The sequence below is a fragment of the Saccopteryx bilineata genome, chromosome 7 (genome assembly GCF_036850765.1).
Source record: "Saccopteryx bilineata isolate mSacBil1 chromosome 7, mSacBil1_pri_phased_curated, whole genome shotgun sequence".
Taxonomy (NCBI): Eukaryota; Metazoa; Chordata; class Mammalia; order Chiroptera; family Emballonuridae; genus Saccopteryx; species Saccopteryx bilineata.
The window spans coordinates 80,474,792-80,490,190 of NC_089496.1; the positions used below are offsets into that span (position 1 = coordinate 80,474,792).

At 50.7% G+C, this 15,399-nt stretch overlaps 1 protein-coding gene across 1 annotated transcript; it reads left to right on the plus strand.

The window, feature by feature from the left end:
- The first annotated feature begins 4,290 nt into the window (after nt 1–4,290).
- Nucleotides 4,291–8,699, plus strand: CYP26A1 (cytochrome P450 family 26 subfamily A member 1). The gene is made up of 7 exons (XM_066238803.1): nt 4,291–4,576; nt 4,759–4,983; nt 5,245–5,535; nt 5,629–5,787; nt 6,308–6,442; nt 7,417–7,569; nt 7,837–8,699. The coding sequence occupies exons 1-7, from the start codon at nt 4,388–4,390 to the stop codon at nt 8,176–8,178; spliced, it is 1,494 nt and encodes a 497-aa protein (XP_066094900.1). The 5' UTR covers nt 4,291–4,387; the 3' UTR covers nt 8,179–8,699.
- The last annotated feature ends 6,700 nt before the right edge of the window (nt 8,700–15,399 follow it).

Here is a 15,399-nt window from a genome sequence, read left to right on the forward strand (position 1 = left end):
GGAGGCTAGGGATTTAGCTGGGCAGCTAGCTGCTCCCTGATGAAGAAGCATAGAGAAGAGGGTGGGGGACACCAGGAAATATCCCCCAGAAGGACTCACCCCCAACATATACCCAAGAAGGGGTCGGGAGCTGGGGCAGCCTGTGGCCCAGACTGCAGAGAGACTTACCTCTCCTGAGCACAGTAGAGCCCCAGGAGCTGGGCTGTGAATTGTCTCCATGATATATAGCTAGCTCTAGGGACGTTCTGGGTCACTACTTGCATCTCCTATATTACAGAGGAGAAACTGAGGCAAAAAGTTCACCTGAGAAGCCAGCAATGGGCACTGGACTGCTGAAACAGTGCTATCCTATAGCGCAGGGGTCAGGAACCTATGGCTCACGAGCCAGATGTGGCTCTTTTGATGGCTGCATCTGGCTCGCAGACAAATCTTTAATAATAAAAAAAATAACGTTAAAAATATAAAACATTCTCATGTATTAAAATCCATTCATTTCCTACTGCTCATGTTCATGGTTGCGGGTGGCTGGAGCCAATCACAGCTGTCCTCCGGGACAACACCAAATTCTTATTGGATAATGCAAAATGTACACAGGTCGTTGTACGGCTCTCATGGAATTACATTTTAAAATATGTGGTGTTCGTGGATCTCTCAGCCCAAAAGGTTCCTGACCCCTGCTTTAGCGCATCACTTAAACTCACCCTCTTCAGCTTTTGGACCTATGGCGACCATTATTTAGGTAGGACTCGGCCCTTTTGTTCTTTCATAGTGATCCCTAGATGGGCTTAAGTACTCTCCCTGGACCTTTCCATCACAGAGGTTCCCATCAGTGTTTAAACCAAAGCTGAAAGCCTCCAGTATCTCATTCATTTCCAACAGCCTCAACCTGCCTCTCATCTTGGATCAGGGGAGGTGTGTGTGTGTGTGTGGGGGGGGGGGGCTGGAAGTGATGGGTGAGCCAGAAAAGTTGCCAGGCTGGGAGGAGGCCCCAGCTGACCGCTTAGTGAACCAGAAGGAAGTTGGTGCCCTCCTGACCTTATACTTAAGGTGGATCCCTGGGCCAGGAGGAAAAGGGGGAAGCGGCAGGTATGAGCTGGGCCAGGAGGAAAGGGGGAAGCAGCAGGCATGAGCAGGGCCAGTAGCTCAAGAGTGCAGCGGAACTTTCCGAGCCTGGCTGACACTGACATAACCCCATCCAGGGAAATTCATCACCCACTGCTGACCACAGGACCTGCACCAGGCCAGGAGCTCGGCAGGTGCCAGAGCCAGCAAAAGTGGGGGGACTGGGGCCTACCCTCAAGGCGCTCTGAGGCTGCAGAGACAACATTTGGGCCTGAGATGCTTCACCAGGGTGAGATGGCAGGAGGACCAGGTTTTGGGGTTGATTCTCATTTAGAGAGACAAGAGAAATACCGAGGCAAGTCTATCCAGAGCCTTGACAATATAGAATGGTTCCAAGAGACCTGGTTCATCTGTTCTGGATTCTGTACTAACTATAAGCACCTGTAGGGGGCACCTCCAATTTTACTCTCATTTCCCATTGATCCATTATTTTCAGTAATTCCACGGAATACCTGAGACCCTTTGTTAGTAGCTCCAGATTCCCCGAGGAGGGAACAGACATGTTTCTTGCCCTCCCGAATGTGATATGCTCACGAGGAAGTGGATAGTAAAGAAACTAGCAAACAAAAGAGCAAGAATATACCGATGGTGATAAGTGCTGGCGAGAAAATCAAACAAGACTGTAATGCTGAGTACCTTGGGGGCTACACTTGGCAGGGTGGGCCAGGCAGGCTTCTCTGAGGAGAAGATCTTGGACTTTACAAGGAACCAGCCAGCAGTGACCTGGGAGAAGGGCGCCCCAAACATAGGGAACAGCACCTATTGACCCCTGAGAGAGGACCGAATGTTTTAAGGCAAGAAGGTGTTGAAGGGAGAAAAGAGGAGTGCTTCCGCTGCTCTCACTCACTGCCTCCCCACCCTTACCCCCTGAGCTACAGGGAGATTGTTTTATAAACAATTTGGAAACATTTTGTTTTGCAGTGAACGCCCCCCTCCCTGCCCATCGCCACCCATGAAAGCTTGGCAAGGTTTCTAGATCAAAGTTCTTATTGGGCTGGTAATTTATTGACCCCTTCCCCCCCTTCAAGATGTTCTTTAATCATCTCCACTCTCCCATTTAAACTTTTTTCTGTTGGACGTCCCGACTGGTCTCGATGGGCAGATAGATTAGAAAGCCCCCCCCCCGATTCCCCGAGGCCATTTCCATTCCACAGGCCCAGCTAGCTCATCTTGTGACCCGGCGCGCGCTGAACTTGGAGAGGTGGCCCTGCCGAGTTCACTCGGATGTCACGGTCCAGCCTGCAGGGGTCACAGGCGGGTCAGGCCGGAGGATTGGAACTGGGCCCCAGGTCACGCCCCCGCTCGCCAGCTTCGCTCATCGGCCGGAGGCGCTGTCCAGAAAGGGGCGGGCTCGGGATTTCTGAGAATTACCTCTAGTGCGTCTGGCTCCGGTTGCTGCCGGGGCCCAGTAGTTGCCTGGCACCAGTTACAGTCGCCAGATCGTTAAAAGAAAGGAACAGTGGGAGAGGCCCTTTTCTAGATAGAGCCTCTGAAACGCTAAGCAGGGTGATGGAGAAACGCTCACTCTTCGAAACACGCCCTGTGGCGACCCCGGCTTGGAGCTCTGCGGGGTCTGCGCAGTCCCTAAGACTCCGCGGACCTTTTCCGATCACGCTGGCTTTGGGGACCACCGCAGGAGGGCCACGTATTTAACAGCTCTCAAGATCAAAGAGTTTCCCAAAACCAACTCCATAGGATGCTTTCCAAAGTGTGAGGTGGGCTCGTGTGAGAGCTGGTTAAACAAACGTACTTTATTCTGTTTCGTTTTCGGCCCTGCCGGTGCGTTCCGCGTCCAAACGAAGGGAGTATACATCCCTGCCTGGTCCGGGCGGTGTGGTTCGGTCAGGTGGGAAGCGGGTATCGCACGCGTACTTCTCACAGTGTCTGAGCTCTAGGCGTTGGCAGCACTGGCTGAAGTAGCAGCAAATTGTAGTTGGGCAAAGGCCAGCAGACCCATTTCCCAGTTGGGATTCCAACACTCCCATTGCCAGCCCGCGGAGGCCTGGATTTAGGATCCAGGGTGCCCATCTCACCCGGGTGGCTTTAATCTGGGTTGGAATCTCGAGAGCAAAGGAAGGCGCCGGTGCCCGGAGTCCAGGTCACGCTGGTAAAGTACGTAGCTTGGCGTGCCTGGAGCTGGGAATACTATTTGCAGCCAAGAGTCACTTTTGGAAACTCACAACTACGCAGAGTTGTGGACCGTTTGGGAATGATCTCATCCAAAGAAGGAGGTGGAACAAACGCAAGAATGTGTGGTGACTTGCCCAAGGTGATGCAAGTTGAGAGGGAGCGGGCACTCGGAGTCCGGATCCCCACGTTTTCCTTCCTCTATCTCCATCTCTCGATCCTGGGGGGTAAAGGCTTCTGTCCCCCTTTGCCTAGCTGGGGCCGCACACTCCAGCGTCCTTGGAATCCGGCCGGCTGTGGCCAGACTGCAGAGCGCTCGTTGCCGAGCCGCCGAGGAATTGTCTCTGCGGTCCCCTCTGGGGCGTCAGGGTCGGGGCTGCCTTGTGCAGGTTTGCACCTGGAATCCTGAGGGGCCGGGAGGCTCTCCTGTACCCTCAGGTTGTATCTTCTATGACTTCACGATGCTGGCCCTTTTGAGGGGGTTGGGAGCTGGGGTCCACGATAATCCGGTCTGTCGGACTCCCCGTGGCCCTCGCATGGGTCTTCGGAAGAGTCGAGAGGCCTTCATTTTGCTCTGCGTTCTTGACCTCAGTTTCCCCACCTGTGGGATGAGGCAACTGGACGATTCCTGAACGTCCTTCCCTTTGCTTCTCCAGCAGGTGGAAGGGAGCCCACGCGGCGCCTGTAAATGGAAGTGAAGGCAGCTCTGATCTGGGACCGCCCGTCAGACTCGACGGGAGGGACTCCAGACAGACCGCCCGGAAGCCCAGGGTTTGGCATTCCGGCTCCCCGGACCCCGGGTCGGCCCCTGTCGCCACCTCGGAACTACATACACCTTGGGTGGCGGAGGCAGGCTCTCCCAGCTCCGCGCGCCCCAGAGGCGCGCTGCAGGGGAAGCCGACACCGCGCCGCCTCTGCCTCCGCGCAGAACAAACGGTTAAAGATTTTGGGCAGCGCCTCGCGGGGGGGAGGAGCCAGGGCCCCAGCCCGCAATTAAAGATGAACTTTGGGCGAACTAATTTGTCTGACCAAGGTAACGTGGGCAGCAACCTGGGCTGCCTATAAAGCGGGCGCGCCGCGGGGCTCGGAGTGTAGGCGGCGGCAGCAGCAGCAGGTGGCGAGGTGGTCGCGGCGCGTGATGGGGCTCCTGGCGCTGCTGGCCAGCGCGCTCTGCACCTTCGTGCTGCCGTTGCTGCTCTTACTGGCCGCGATCAAGCTCTGGGACCTGTACTGTGTGAGCAGCCGCGACCGCAGTTGCGCTCTCCCTTTGCCCCCCGGAACGATGGGCTTTCCCTTCTTTGGGGAAACATTGCAGATGGTGCTACAGGTAAGGGAGCTTGGAAAGGGGACAGGACGCTTCTCTGGGCGCGGCTCTCCGGGCTTCCACTGAACCCGGGGCAGACGTCCCCGGCGGGACAAGACTACGTGCTAGTATCTGTGCCAGCCCGAGGCGCGGCGCTCCAAGGCGCCCCCTCACGCCCGCCTCTCGCGTCCGCTTTCCTTTCGCAGCGAAGGAAGTTCCTGCAGATGAAGCGCAGGAAATACGGCTTCATCTACAAGACGCATCTGTTCGGGCGGCCCACAGTGCGGGTGATGGGCGCAGACAACGTGAGGCGCATCTTGCTTGGGGAGCACCGGCTGGTGTCGGTCCACTGGCCCGCGTCCGTGCGCACCATTCTGGGCTCCGGCTGCCTTTCCAACCTGCACGACTCCTCGCACAAGCAGCGCAAGAAGGTGAGGGCGGAGATGAAGGCTCCGGGACCGGAAGGGAGACCCCATTCGCTGGAGGGACTCACGCGGAGAGACGCTGGGAGAGCTCGAGCGGCAGGAGGCGGCGGCTAGGAACCCTCTCCAGCCCAGCTTAGCTTTCCCAGCCGGGAAGTGCCTGGGGTCTAGCGGAGTTGGGGGTGTCTGGGAGGGACCCCAGAAGACAAGAGGAGTGGAACCGGGTTTTAACATTCTCCCCCCCCCTCACTCCCTCCCCCCGGGACTCAGGTAATTATGCAGGCCTTCAGCCGAGAGGCGCTCCAGTGCTACGTGCCGGTGATCGCGGAAGAAGTGGGCAACTGCTTGGAGCAGTGGCTGAGCTGCGGCGAGCGGGGCCTCCTAGTCTACCCCCAGGTGAAGCGCCTCATGTTTCGCATCGCCATGCGCATTCTGTTGGGCTGCGAGCCCCGTCTGGCTTGCGGCGGGGACGCCGAGCAGCAGCTGGTGGAGGCCTTCGAGGAAATGACCCGTAATCTCTTCTCGTTGCCCATCGACGTGCCCTTCAGTGGGCTGTACCGGGTAAGGGCGGCATGCAGGGCACGGAGCTTGGGGTTCGGGGGGGGGCGCGGATGCTCGGCCTCTGCTCACCGCGGTGCGCTTTTTGCGCTCCAGGGCATGAAGGCGCGGAACCTCATCCATGCGCGCATCGAGGAGAACATTCGCGCCAAGATCTGCGGACTGCGGGCAGCCGAGGCTGCTGGGGGCTGCAAAGATGCATTGCAACTGTTGATCGAGCACTCGTGGGAGAGAGGAGAGAGGCTGGACATGCAGGTGAGGGGCAGCTTCAGAAGGGGCACTTTGGTATCTAGGCTCCTGATTTTCCAAGTGCGATTCCTGGGATCCCCGAGGCGCCGGCCTGGGGCCCAGCTTCCAGGAGTTGGCAGCCTCCACAGACGTCCACAATGGGTCATGGAGAGTTAGGACACCGGGTGGGAGAGCTGCGGTAGAGGCTGCGGCGTTAACACGGAGCGTCTCCTAGCCCTTCCAAGTGTTAAAGGGAAAGTTGGAAATTTGCAAAATGTAAATAAGAATCTTGGGCGATTTCAATACAAGTAAGGTTTTAATTCAAGAGTCCCCCTGTAAACTGGGATTTTACTGGCTTTCATGCTTCAGCTGTACTAACGAGACGTTGCGTTTTGTTATAAAAAAATGTTACTTTCTTTTGATTTTCTGTCAGCAAAACTTAGCTTTTCTCTTCTTCCCTCCAGGACCCTCAGTTCGGTTCTGAGTAATTAATCTCTCTGTAAAATTACACGCAGACTTGTAAAAATGTTCTTAATTACGTTTTCAGGCACTAAAGCAATCTTCCACCGAACTCCTCTTTGGAGGGCATGAAACCACGGCCAGTGCAGCCACGTCTCTGATCACCTACTTGGGGCTCTACCCTCACGTGCTCCAGAAAGTGCGAGAGGAGCTGAAGAGCAAGGTAGGGGACTCTGGGGGTTCTTTATTACTTTAAGAAATGCTGCTGGTCCTATACTAACTTTCCAGTGAGTCAGTGTGCTGCCTTCGCTGAGTATTTTTTTTTTTTTTTCATTTTTTCTGAAGCTGGAAATGGGGAGAGACAGTCAGACAGACTCCCGCATGCGCCCGACCGGGATCCACCCGGCACGCCCACCAGGGGCGACGCTCTGCCCACCAGGGGGCGATGCTCTGCCCCTCCTGGGCGTCGCCATGTTGCGACCAGAGCCACTCTAGCGCCTGAGGCAGAGGCCACAGAGCCATCCCCAGCGCCCGGGCCATCTTTGCTCCAATTGAGCCTTGGCTGCGGGAGGGGAAGAGAGAGACAGAGAGGAAAGCACGGCGGAGGGGTGGAGAAGCAAATGGGCGCTTCTCCTGTGTGCCCTGGCCGGGAATCGAACCCGGGTCCTCCGCACGCCAGGCCGACGCTCTACCGCTGAGCCAACCGGCCAGGGCCTTCGCTGAGTATTTTTAAAGTGTGGGGCCCAGAGGTGGGTGGACAGATGGGGAAAGAAAGTTTGCTTTGTGAATGAAAAGGGAGGAATCTTGAACTATGATCACACTAGGCAAGGTTTGACCTCACCCTATCTCTCTGCTTTTTGCAGAATGTTGGAGATTTTCAGATGGGTTCCACTTTCTCGAATTTGTGTGTTCAAGGGCAGGCATGGGGGGGCTTCTAGGTGGGTGGCAGCAGGTGGTGGTGATGGGGGTGGGGAAGAAGCTTTGTGATTCTAACAGGTGAGCAGCATTCTCTTGGAATGATAAAATAGTGGATTTAGGCCAAGGTGGGAGAAGCAAAGGGTCCCTGTTCTCCCCCTCACCCTTTTCCATCACGGAGCCCCTTGGGTCTAGTCGCCATTTAAGCCTTGTTTACGTCTGCTGGGCTGATTTTATTGGAGCTCAAAATAACCGTTCACCTCTGTATGACTGTTTTGATAGGGTTTACTTTGCAAGAGCAATCAAGACAACAAGTTGGACATGGAAACTTTGGAACAGCTTAAATACATTGGGTGTGTTATTAAAGAGACCCTTCGACTGAATCCCCCAGTCCCAGGAGGGTTTCGGGTTGCCCTTAAGACTTTTGAATTAAATGTAAGTCAAAAGGTCTCCCCTCCCCCTTTTGTTGTGGTTTTATAGCTCTCCTTGCTTCCTTCTGCATCGGCTTAAATTCCTTAATGCTTTTGCTAACAGTATCCTGCCCCATGTGGACAGATGTGTCAGCAAACTAAATGTGTTTTCTCTTTCCCTCCCACTCTTACTTTTAACTCATAACTCCTTCCAAGATATCAGTGATAGCTTTTTGTTGTTGAAAGTCAAATTCCAGTTTGTCAGCCCTCAGGACTTCATAATCTTTTGCAGGGATACCAGATTCCCAAAGGCTGGAATGTTATCTACAGTATCTGTGATACTCACGATGTGGCAGACATCTTCACCAACAAGGAGGAATTTAATCCTGACCGATTTATGCGGCCGCACCCTGAGGATGCATCCAGGTTTAGCTTCATTCCATTTGGAGGAGGCCTTAGGAGCTGTGTAGGGAAAGAGTTTGCAAAAATTCTTCTCAAAACATTTACAGTGGAGCTGGCCAGGCATTGTGACTGGCGGCTTCTAAATGGACCTCCTACAATGAAAACCAGTCCCACCGTGTACCCTGTGGACGATCTCCCCGCCAGGTTCACCCGTTTCCAGGGGGAAATCTGATGGGCATGAATGCCTAGACCTCAGACTTATTGGAAATGTACATATGAGTTTTTACATAGTAACATGTTGATTTTATATTTAATTTCTAAATGTATATTATAATATTTATGTGTCTCTACTACAGTACTATAGTCTTTAAGTATTAGAATAATGAATTTTGTATAGTTTCCAAATAAAGTAAAATTTGAAGGTACTTGTCTTGTATTTAAGATTCCTGTAGGGGGAAACACACTGGTTTAATATTTGTACTTATTATATTTAAGCAGATTTCTAAATGTCTACATGCATGGCTTTATTTGTCACCTGTGCATATCTACTTTTCTGTGAAGAGGAAATTTTAGCTGTTTTTTTTCTCTTAACAGTTATTAGAAAATATATATGTGGAGGTGTGTGTTAATCCAAAGGTAACTTTGTAAATTTTCCTTTGGTAATTTAGACTTCCTATTTCGAAACTATTAAAGTTAATTTTAGATTTTGGGGGGGTTTGTTTTACTTTAGGGAAGATGACTTTGAAACGGTTAACACCTTGAGAACAATCATATTCTAATATAGCACCTTCAGCCATAAACTTACTCTGTTTAATAAACATATCCATGTTGTCACACATCACCAGAACTGTTTTCTGAAGTCAAGATTTTAGGTAAGACAAAGCCAGTCACTCTAGTTATGGAAAGTTATTGACTAAAGTGAGACCAAATATCACTGGTGTTTCCTTTACTCAGAAATTGCTATGAAAACAGTATTGGAAAGGGCCAGTCTCTGGTTTAGATAAGTGAGTCCAGGTTTTCTTTATGGAAAATAAGGCAGGAGGAATAGATTTAACAAACTGACAGATAAAGTTTTTATCTGTGCTGGGCAATAGGGTGTGAGCTTGACATGACTGATAAAATGGCCCAGTCATGACCCTGTGAACCTTGGCTAACCTCTGTGAAAGCACAGTTTTGTCACATTTCTGACCCTGGCATAGCCATGTTCTGAGCTGAAGGCCAGACCCAATCCAGAAAGGTTAGCCCCGGTGACTTGCTGATGCAAGCACATTTTCAATTTTGAAATGGCACAATCTGCTTACTGAACCTCTGATGGCTTGTAGGTTTTGGACTTTAAAATTTTCATTACAATTTTTTTAGAATTTGGCAGTGCTGCGGAAACTGGGTGGTCTAAATAGGTGTTTGAAAAGGGTCTGTCTACAATTAAGAGTTACACATTCTACCTGACTTTAGTTTTTTTTTAGGTAGAACTTAGATTGTATTGATTGTTAGAATCCTTTGATTTTTTTAATGGGTTTTTATGTAACAACTTATAATTCCTATAATAACCTTAGAATACTGTTGTTGTTTTTGTAAATGGGAAATGACCGGCTTATTTAGTGTCAGCCCAAGCTTTTGTGTAGTGTGCTGTACACAGATGACCCTTCCCCCCCAGAGCGGTCGCCCCGGATCATTCCAGCTAGGAGCACACACGAGCCTGAGGACATTATTTCAGATCATTTATTCAGTGCCAGTTTTTAGGGGTTTCAATGCTTCCCCCCCCCCAGTACTTTTCTTTTTTTTTTAAAACATTAGATTTCTTTATTTTATTTTATTTTTTTATTTATTCATTTTAGAGGGGAGAGGGAGAGACAGAGAGAAGGGGAGAGGAGCTGGAAGCATCAACTCCCATATGTGCCTTGACCAGGCAAGCCCAGGGTTTCAAACCGGTGACCTCAGCATTTCCAGGTCGACGCTTTATCCACTGCGCCACCACAGGTCAGGCCAATATACTTTTCATTTTGCTAGAAAACAACCTTTCAATACGTTTTTGGTGACTCTGTGACCCTGTGTCTCTGTGAGCATAGAGTAGAAATTCAGGCCATTTTTAGCATATAATTCAATTTTTAAAATCCAGCTTTATTTTTTATCGGAGGGCTTTGAGGAAAGTGCTCTGGCTTGCATTTCCCAGGGCTACATTAAAGCCCAATTACAGAGTAATGCAGAATTTACCTCGAAAATCCGTTAAAAACATAATCTTTGTTAATGTGCTTAGTGCTGAAGAAGGCAGTTTAGAGTGTGAGGCAGAATCAATGCTTGCAGTTGTGTTGCGTGTTAAATGGGCCTGGGTCACATCTATGGGGGGGGGGGGAGGCAAGCGTGGGACAGGCTCCTCCACCCCACAGAGAAGGGTTTCAAGAGGAGGTCATGGTCCTAGAGTTAGACTTGGCCAGCGTTGTGGCAGGGAAGACCACTGTGGCAAAGGACTCTGGAGCTTTGAGGGGCATGACACAATGATGGGAGGGCAATACCACAAGGCAGGTGGGTCAACCTCGCTGGTGAAATTGGTGTCCTCGGCCTCCCCTTCCACACCTGCTCTGTGCCCTGGTCGCCTCTCATCTCCTCTTCAGTCAGGGTGTGGTGCCGACAATGACAGAACACTGTCAGCACTGGCATGCGAAAGCCTTGCTGGGTCTATAATTTGCAGTCAGAGGGATTGTAGCCTTCAACCTAGTTTAGAGCTTGGAAGACCAGAGGACAGACTAAGATGTGCCTGGGGCCAGCTGAGAGCAGAGCTGAGCGGCAGAACTAGCAAGGGCTTCCTGCTGCTTCTCCCAAACCTCCCTCCACTTTCTTTTTCTTTACAACAGCTAATGACACCTGCCTAATTTCTCTCCAACTTTCAGTTGCCCGACAACTAAACCCAGAAGTCTTCACCTCCTAACTTCTCTTCGTATCCCCTACCACCACTCCCTTGCCCTGTGACAGTGGAGATCAATTCTCTTGCGGACCACCAGAGGCAATTGGTCAAATGAGAGCAGTGACAGGGAGTTGCTACTCCCCTAGATCTCTAAACTGAGAAGTTTCAGGGTGCATTTTGCACCTTGCCACCCCCTAGAGGTCCACAAGGGGGCAGGCTTCTCCCTTCTATGCCAAGCTCAGGGCCCAGTGGTTTTCCCCACCAGTGTCCATGAAATTCAGCGTCCACAGACTCTGGCCCAGGGCATGCTTTTAACCCAGACAGTGAAGAAGCTACACCCCATCAGGGGCTTAGCAAATAGCCTAAGGCCTGGTCAAGGCTGCTTGGCTTCTCTGGGATGGTCACCCTGGCTGGGTTGATCTGGCTCATCATTCAGTTCCTGAAGTGGCCACCATCCCCTGTGGTCTCCAAGGTCACTGGACCACGTTTCCAGTGCTGCCCACATTCTACCTATGCTCTGACCTATGTTGCTTTCACTATCCCTGTAAAATGGCTCTTGGTTTTGTTCGAATGGGGAGCATGTTTTTCAAAGGACATGAGCATACTAGTCAGTGTTCAGGTGACCATAACCAGGTTGAGGAGACATCCCTCCAAAGCACTGTGTGAGGAATTGGGGGTGTTCAAGGAGGTCATGGTGGCCCTGCCTTCAAATTAGCTATTGCAGAAAATCCAGGTTCAGACCTGTTCTGAAGGACAGAGCATGCGCTTAGGAGGGTAAGTGAGAACAAGGAGATGTTAGCACTATATAAGGTAAACATTTTGAGTCAGCTAGAGCCCTTTGGTGATGACACAGGTTACCTGGTGAGAGAGCAAGCTCCCTGTCAATGGAGGCATCCAAACAGGAGCTGGGTAACTAAGCCATTGTAGGAATTCTGACACAGTGGGAAAAAGTTGGGTTAGGACAGGGTTTGGGAACCTATGGCTCGCGAGCCAGATGTGGCTCTTTTGATGGCTGCATCTGGTTCGCAGACAAATCTTTAATTAAAAAAATAATAGCATTAAAAATATAAAACATCCTCATGTATTACAATCCATTCATTTCCTACTGCTCATGTTCATGTTTGCGGGTGGCTGGAGCCAATCACAGCTGTCCTCCGGGACAACACCAAGTTTTGATTGGATAATGCATAACGTACACGGGTCGTTGTATGGCTCTCACAGAATTACATTTTAAAATATGTGGCGTTCATGGCTCTCTCAGCCAAAAAGGTTCCCGACCCCTGGGTTAGGATGATTGGAGTGATTCTCTGAGATTTGATTCTGTGTTCATTCAGTTTGTCAGATACCTAATTTACTTTGAAATCTTTAATTAACTCCAATCTAGGGAGCCAAGGCACCCCCACAGCCTCTCCTGGAAGTGTTCAGCAGTCCTCGGTGATCGTTCTGCCGACCCTCCTAGACAGACGCGATGGCGGGAGACCAGCGGGCCTGATGCATGGCCTCGGGGAAATGCTGAGTCCACTATGCTGGCTGGTGGGAACCTCTCTCCTGCCTGGTGCCCCGCTGCTTCCACTCCGGTTCCCGCATCTGCTCCAGCAGCTCTATGGACCTCTCCCGCTGGGCCATCCGGTCCTCCACCTACTTTCCCAGTGCTGCCCGGTTTCCAAGATGCCATGCGCTGACATTGGACTTATGACTCAAAGGCAGAGAGGGATTCTGTTTCATCGTTGAGACTCTGTAATAGCCTATTCCTATCCACCTCCGTGCTCTCTCCCAGAACAGACTCACACATAGTAGGTGTTCTCTGAGAAAGAAAGAGTCCTGGGGCCAAGCCACACCATTCGCTTTCTGTGTCTCCAGCTTCACGGTGCCATATTTTTTCTTTGAAAAGTGAAACTTTCATCCTTGGAAAATCTCAGTGGCCGCAAGCTTACACGGCTGTGGTTTAACAGCATGTCACATTCCTGAAACCAACGCTCCATGGGTATTTGGCGAAACAAGCTTTCCTTCGTTTGAAGTAGAGTCAACTTGTGTTAGAACCCTGGGACAGGGTGGAAACTTAGCCCTGGATTACGTGGTGGGGTTTCTGGGTGAGAGTTATCGTGTTGCAATATTCATAACCACGTACCCACAACACAGAAGCTGACCCACACTGCACAGTTTCTCACCACTGCCCATCCTCTCCCTGGTCTATCGAGAGGTTAGAAATCTAGCCACTCATTTCTGACCACAGATGCCTCAAGATTTTTTTTTTTTTTACCTAAAGTCATTAATGGGTTCACTCAACTCAAGTGCATTGCCAAAGAGGACAAAGTGTTTTGCTTCTAATAGATATTTAACAAAATACACTGATTCATTAAGTACAGTCATACCATCTAGTGTAACAGTGATTTACTTAATGATTGAGGAGGGCATTTGGTATTCTGAAATGGAAAGTTCATTTAATATCAATTAATCACAGGCTTTTAGAGCTGAAAGGCAGATCATGGACAGATCAGAAAAGCCCCTCAGTTTACACCTGAGAAAGCTGAGGCTCAGAAAAATTTAAGGTCACAACAGAGAATCAGGACTGGCTGTCTGGTGTCAAATACATTGTAGGATTAGCCCTGAATTGAACCCCCCCACACACTATATTATTTATTTATATACATGCTGGGAAAATAAGGACAGCTGAGCAGGTTATTTGAGACCAAATTGCTTCCAGGTTCTTGCTTCCCATTGTGCCTCTGAGAGTGTCCATACTCCCAGAGGGGCTTTGAGGACTTGGAGTTGTGTGGCCACCAAGGATTTGATATAAAGCCTGACAGAAGGTACAGATGGACTGGCCTTTCTGGTGGAGCTGGGCTGCATCTACATGTCAGTACAGCGGGATACTCAGTCATTTTGAGCTCCTTCTACTGATGATCAGAAAATGGTTTCTGTTATGGGTTGAATTGTATCACTCCTGCTCCCCCAAATGTGTTGAAGTCCTAACCCTCAATACATCAGAAAATGACCTTATTTTGAAATAGGGTCTTCACAGAGGTAATCAAGTTAAGTTGAGGGTTTAGGATGAACCCTAATTCAATATGACTAGAGTCCTTATTACAAGGGGAAATCTGGACACGGACAGACACACGTGGAGGGAAAATGGTTGGAAACATATATGAAGAATGCCATGTGAAGATGGAGGGGTGAAAGGATGGATTTACAATTCAAGGAGGGCCAAGGTTCCCTACAAATCACAGGAAACTAGGAAGAGTCTAGGAAAGACCCCACCACAGGTTTTAGAAGGAGCCAACACCTTGATTTTAGCCACCATAACTGTTGTTCCAAGCCGCCCAGTTTGTGGTACTTTGTTATGGCAGCCCTAATAAACTGGGCACAGTTCCCAAAGGCAATAAGCCTTATTTGTGGGAAACAGTGGTTCTCAAACTTTAACACGCATCAGAATCCGTTGGAGGGCTTGTTGAAATACAGATTACTGGATTCCATGCCAGAGTTTTTGGCTAGATCCAGGAATTCACATTTCTAACAACGTGCTGGGTGACGCTAATGCTAGCGCTGCTGGTTCTGAGAACATGCTTTGAGAACCACTGGTGAAAAGACTTCCTATTCTAAACCAAGGATCCCAGACTTAGCGGGGCCGCAGGTAATGCTACCGAGGGACAGGCGCCAGGGAGGGAGCTATCTGGAGGTCACGGGTGTGCTGATGTAGGGTGCACCGGTCATCTCTTAAGGAGGAGGTGCTGTTCAGCCCCTGCCTATCCTTGACCTGTAGGAATGGAAGCCCTACCGATTTTTCAGAAGATGAGGGAAATTCAAATTTGCATGGAAATATCCTGTATTCTAGATGTTGGTAACTAATTCACATTAAAAAAAATTTTTTTTTCCTTTTCTGAAGCTGGAAACGGGGAGAGACAGTCAGACCGACTCCCGCATGCGCCCGACCGGGATCCACCCGGCACGCACACCAGGGGCGACGCTCTGCCCATCAGGGGGCGTCGCTCTGCCGCGACCAGAGCCACTCTAGCGCCTGGGGCAGAGGCCAAGGAGCCATCCCCAGCGCCCAGGCCATCACTGCTCCAATGGAGCCCCGGCTGCGGGAGGGGAAGAGAGAGACAGAGAGGAAGGAGGGGGGAGTGGAGAAGCAAATGGGCGCTTCTCCTATGTGCCCTGGCCGGGAATCGAACCCGGCTCCCCCGCACGCCAGGCCGACGCTCTACCGCTGAGCCAACCGGCCAGGGCCTAATTCACACTTTAAAAAATTATGTAGCCAACAAAAAACTTATCTGTGGTCCTGCTGGCTGTCAGTTTGCAACTTTTAGGGTCTTTGATCATGAGGGAGTATTCAGAGTACTTGACTACTTGACTGAGAGTGGCTTAGCTGCGTGGTTCCTTCTCCAAGTCTCCCATTAAGCTGCAGTCAGGGTGATGCCTGGGGCTTTCCGAGAGGGCTCTCACAGGCTGTTGACCAGAGGCCTGGGGACCTTGCTATAGGAATCTCCTCATAGGACTGTTTGGGTATCTTCACAACAGGACAACTGGCTTCCCCTAGGCCAGGGGTCGGGAACC

Coding starts and splice junctions, on each gene's coding strand:
- CYP26A1 (XM_066238803.1), top strand. CDS start 4,388: ATGGGGCTCCTGGCGCTGCTGGCCAGCGCGCTCTGCACCTTCGTGCTG. Junction 4,577..4,758: donor CATTGCAGATGGTGCTACAG/GTAAGGGAGCTT, acceptor TTCCTTTCGCAG/CGAAGGAAGTTCCTGCAGAT. Junction 5,788..6,307: donor GAGAGAGGCTGGACATGCAG/GTGAGGGGCAGC, acceptor TTACGTTTTCAG/GCACTAAAGCAATCTTCCAC.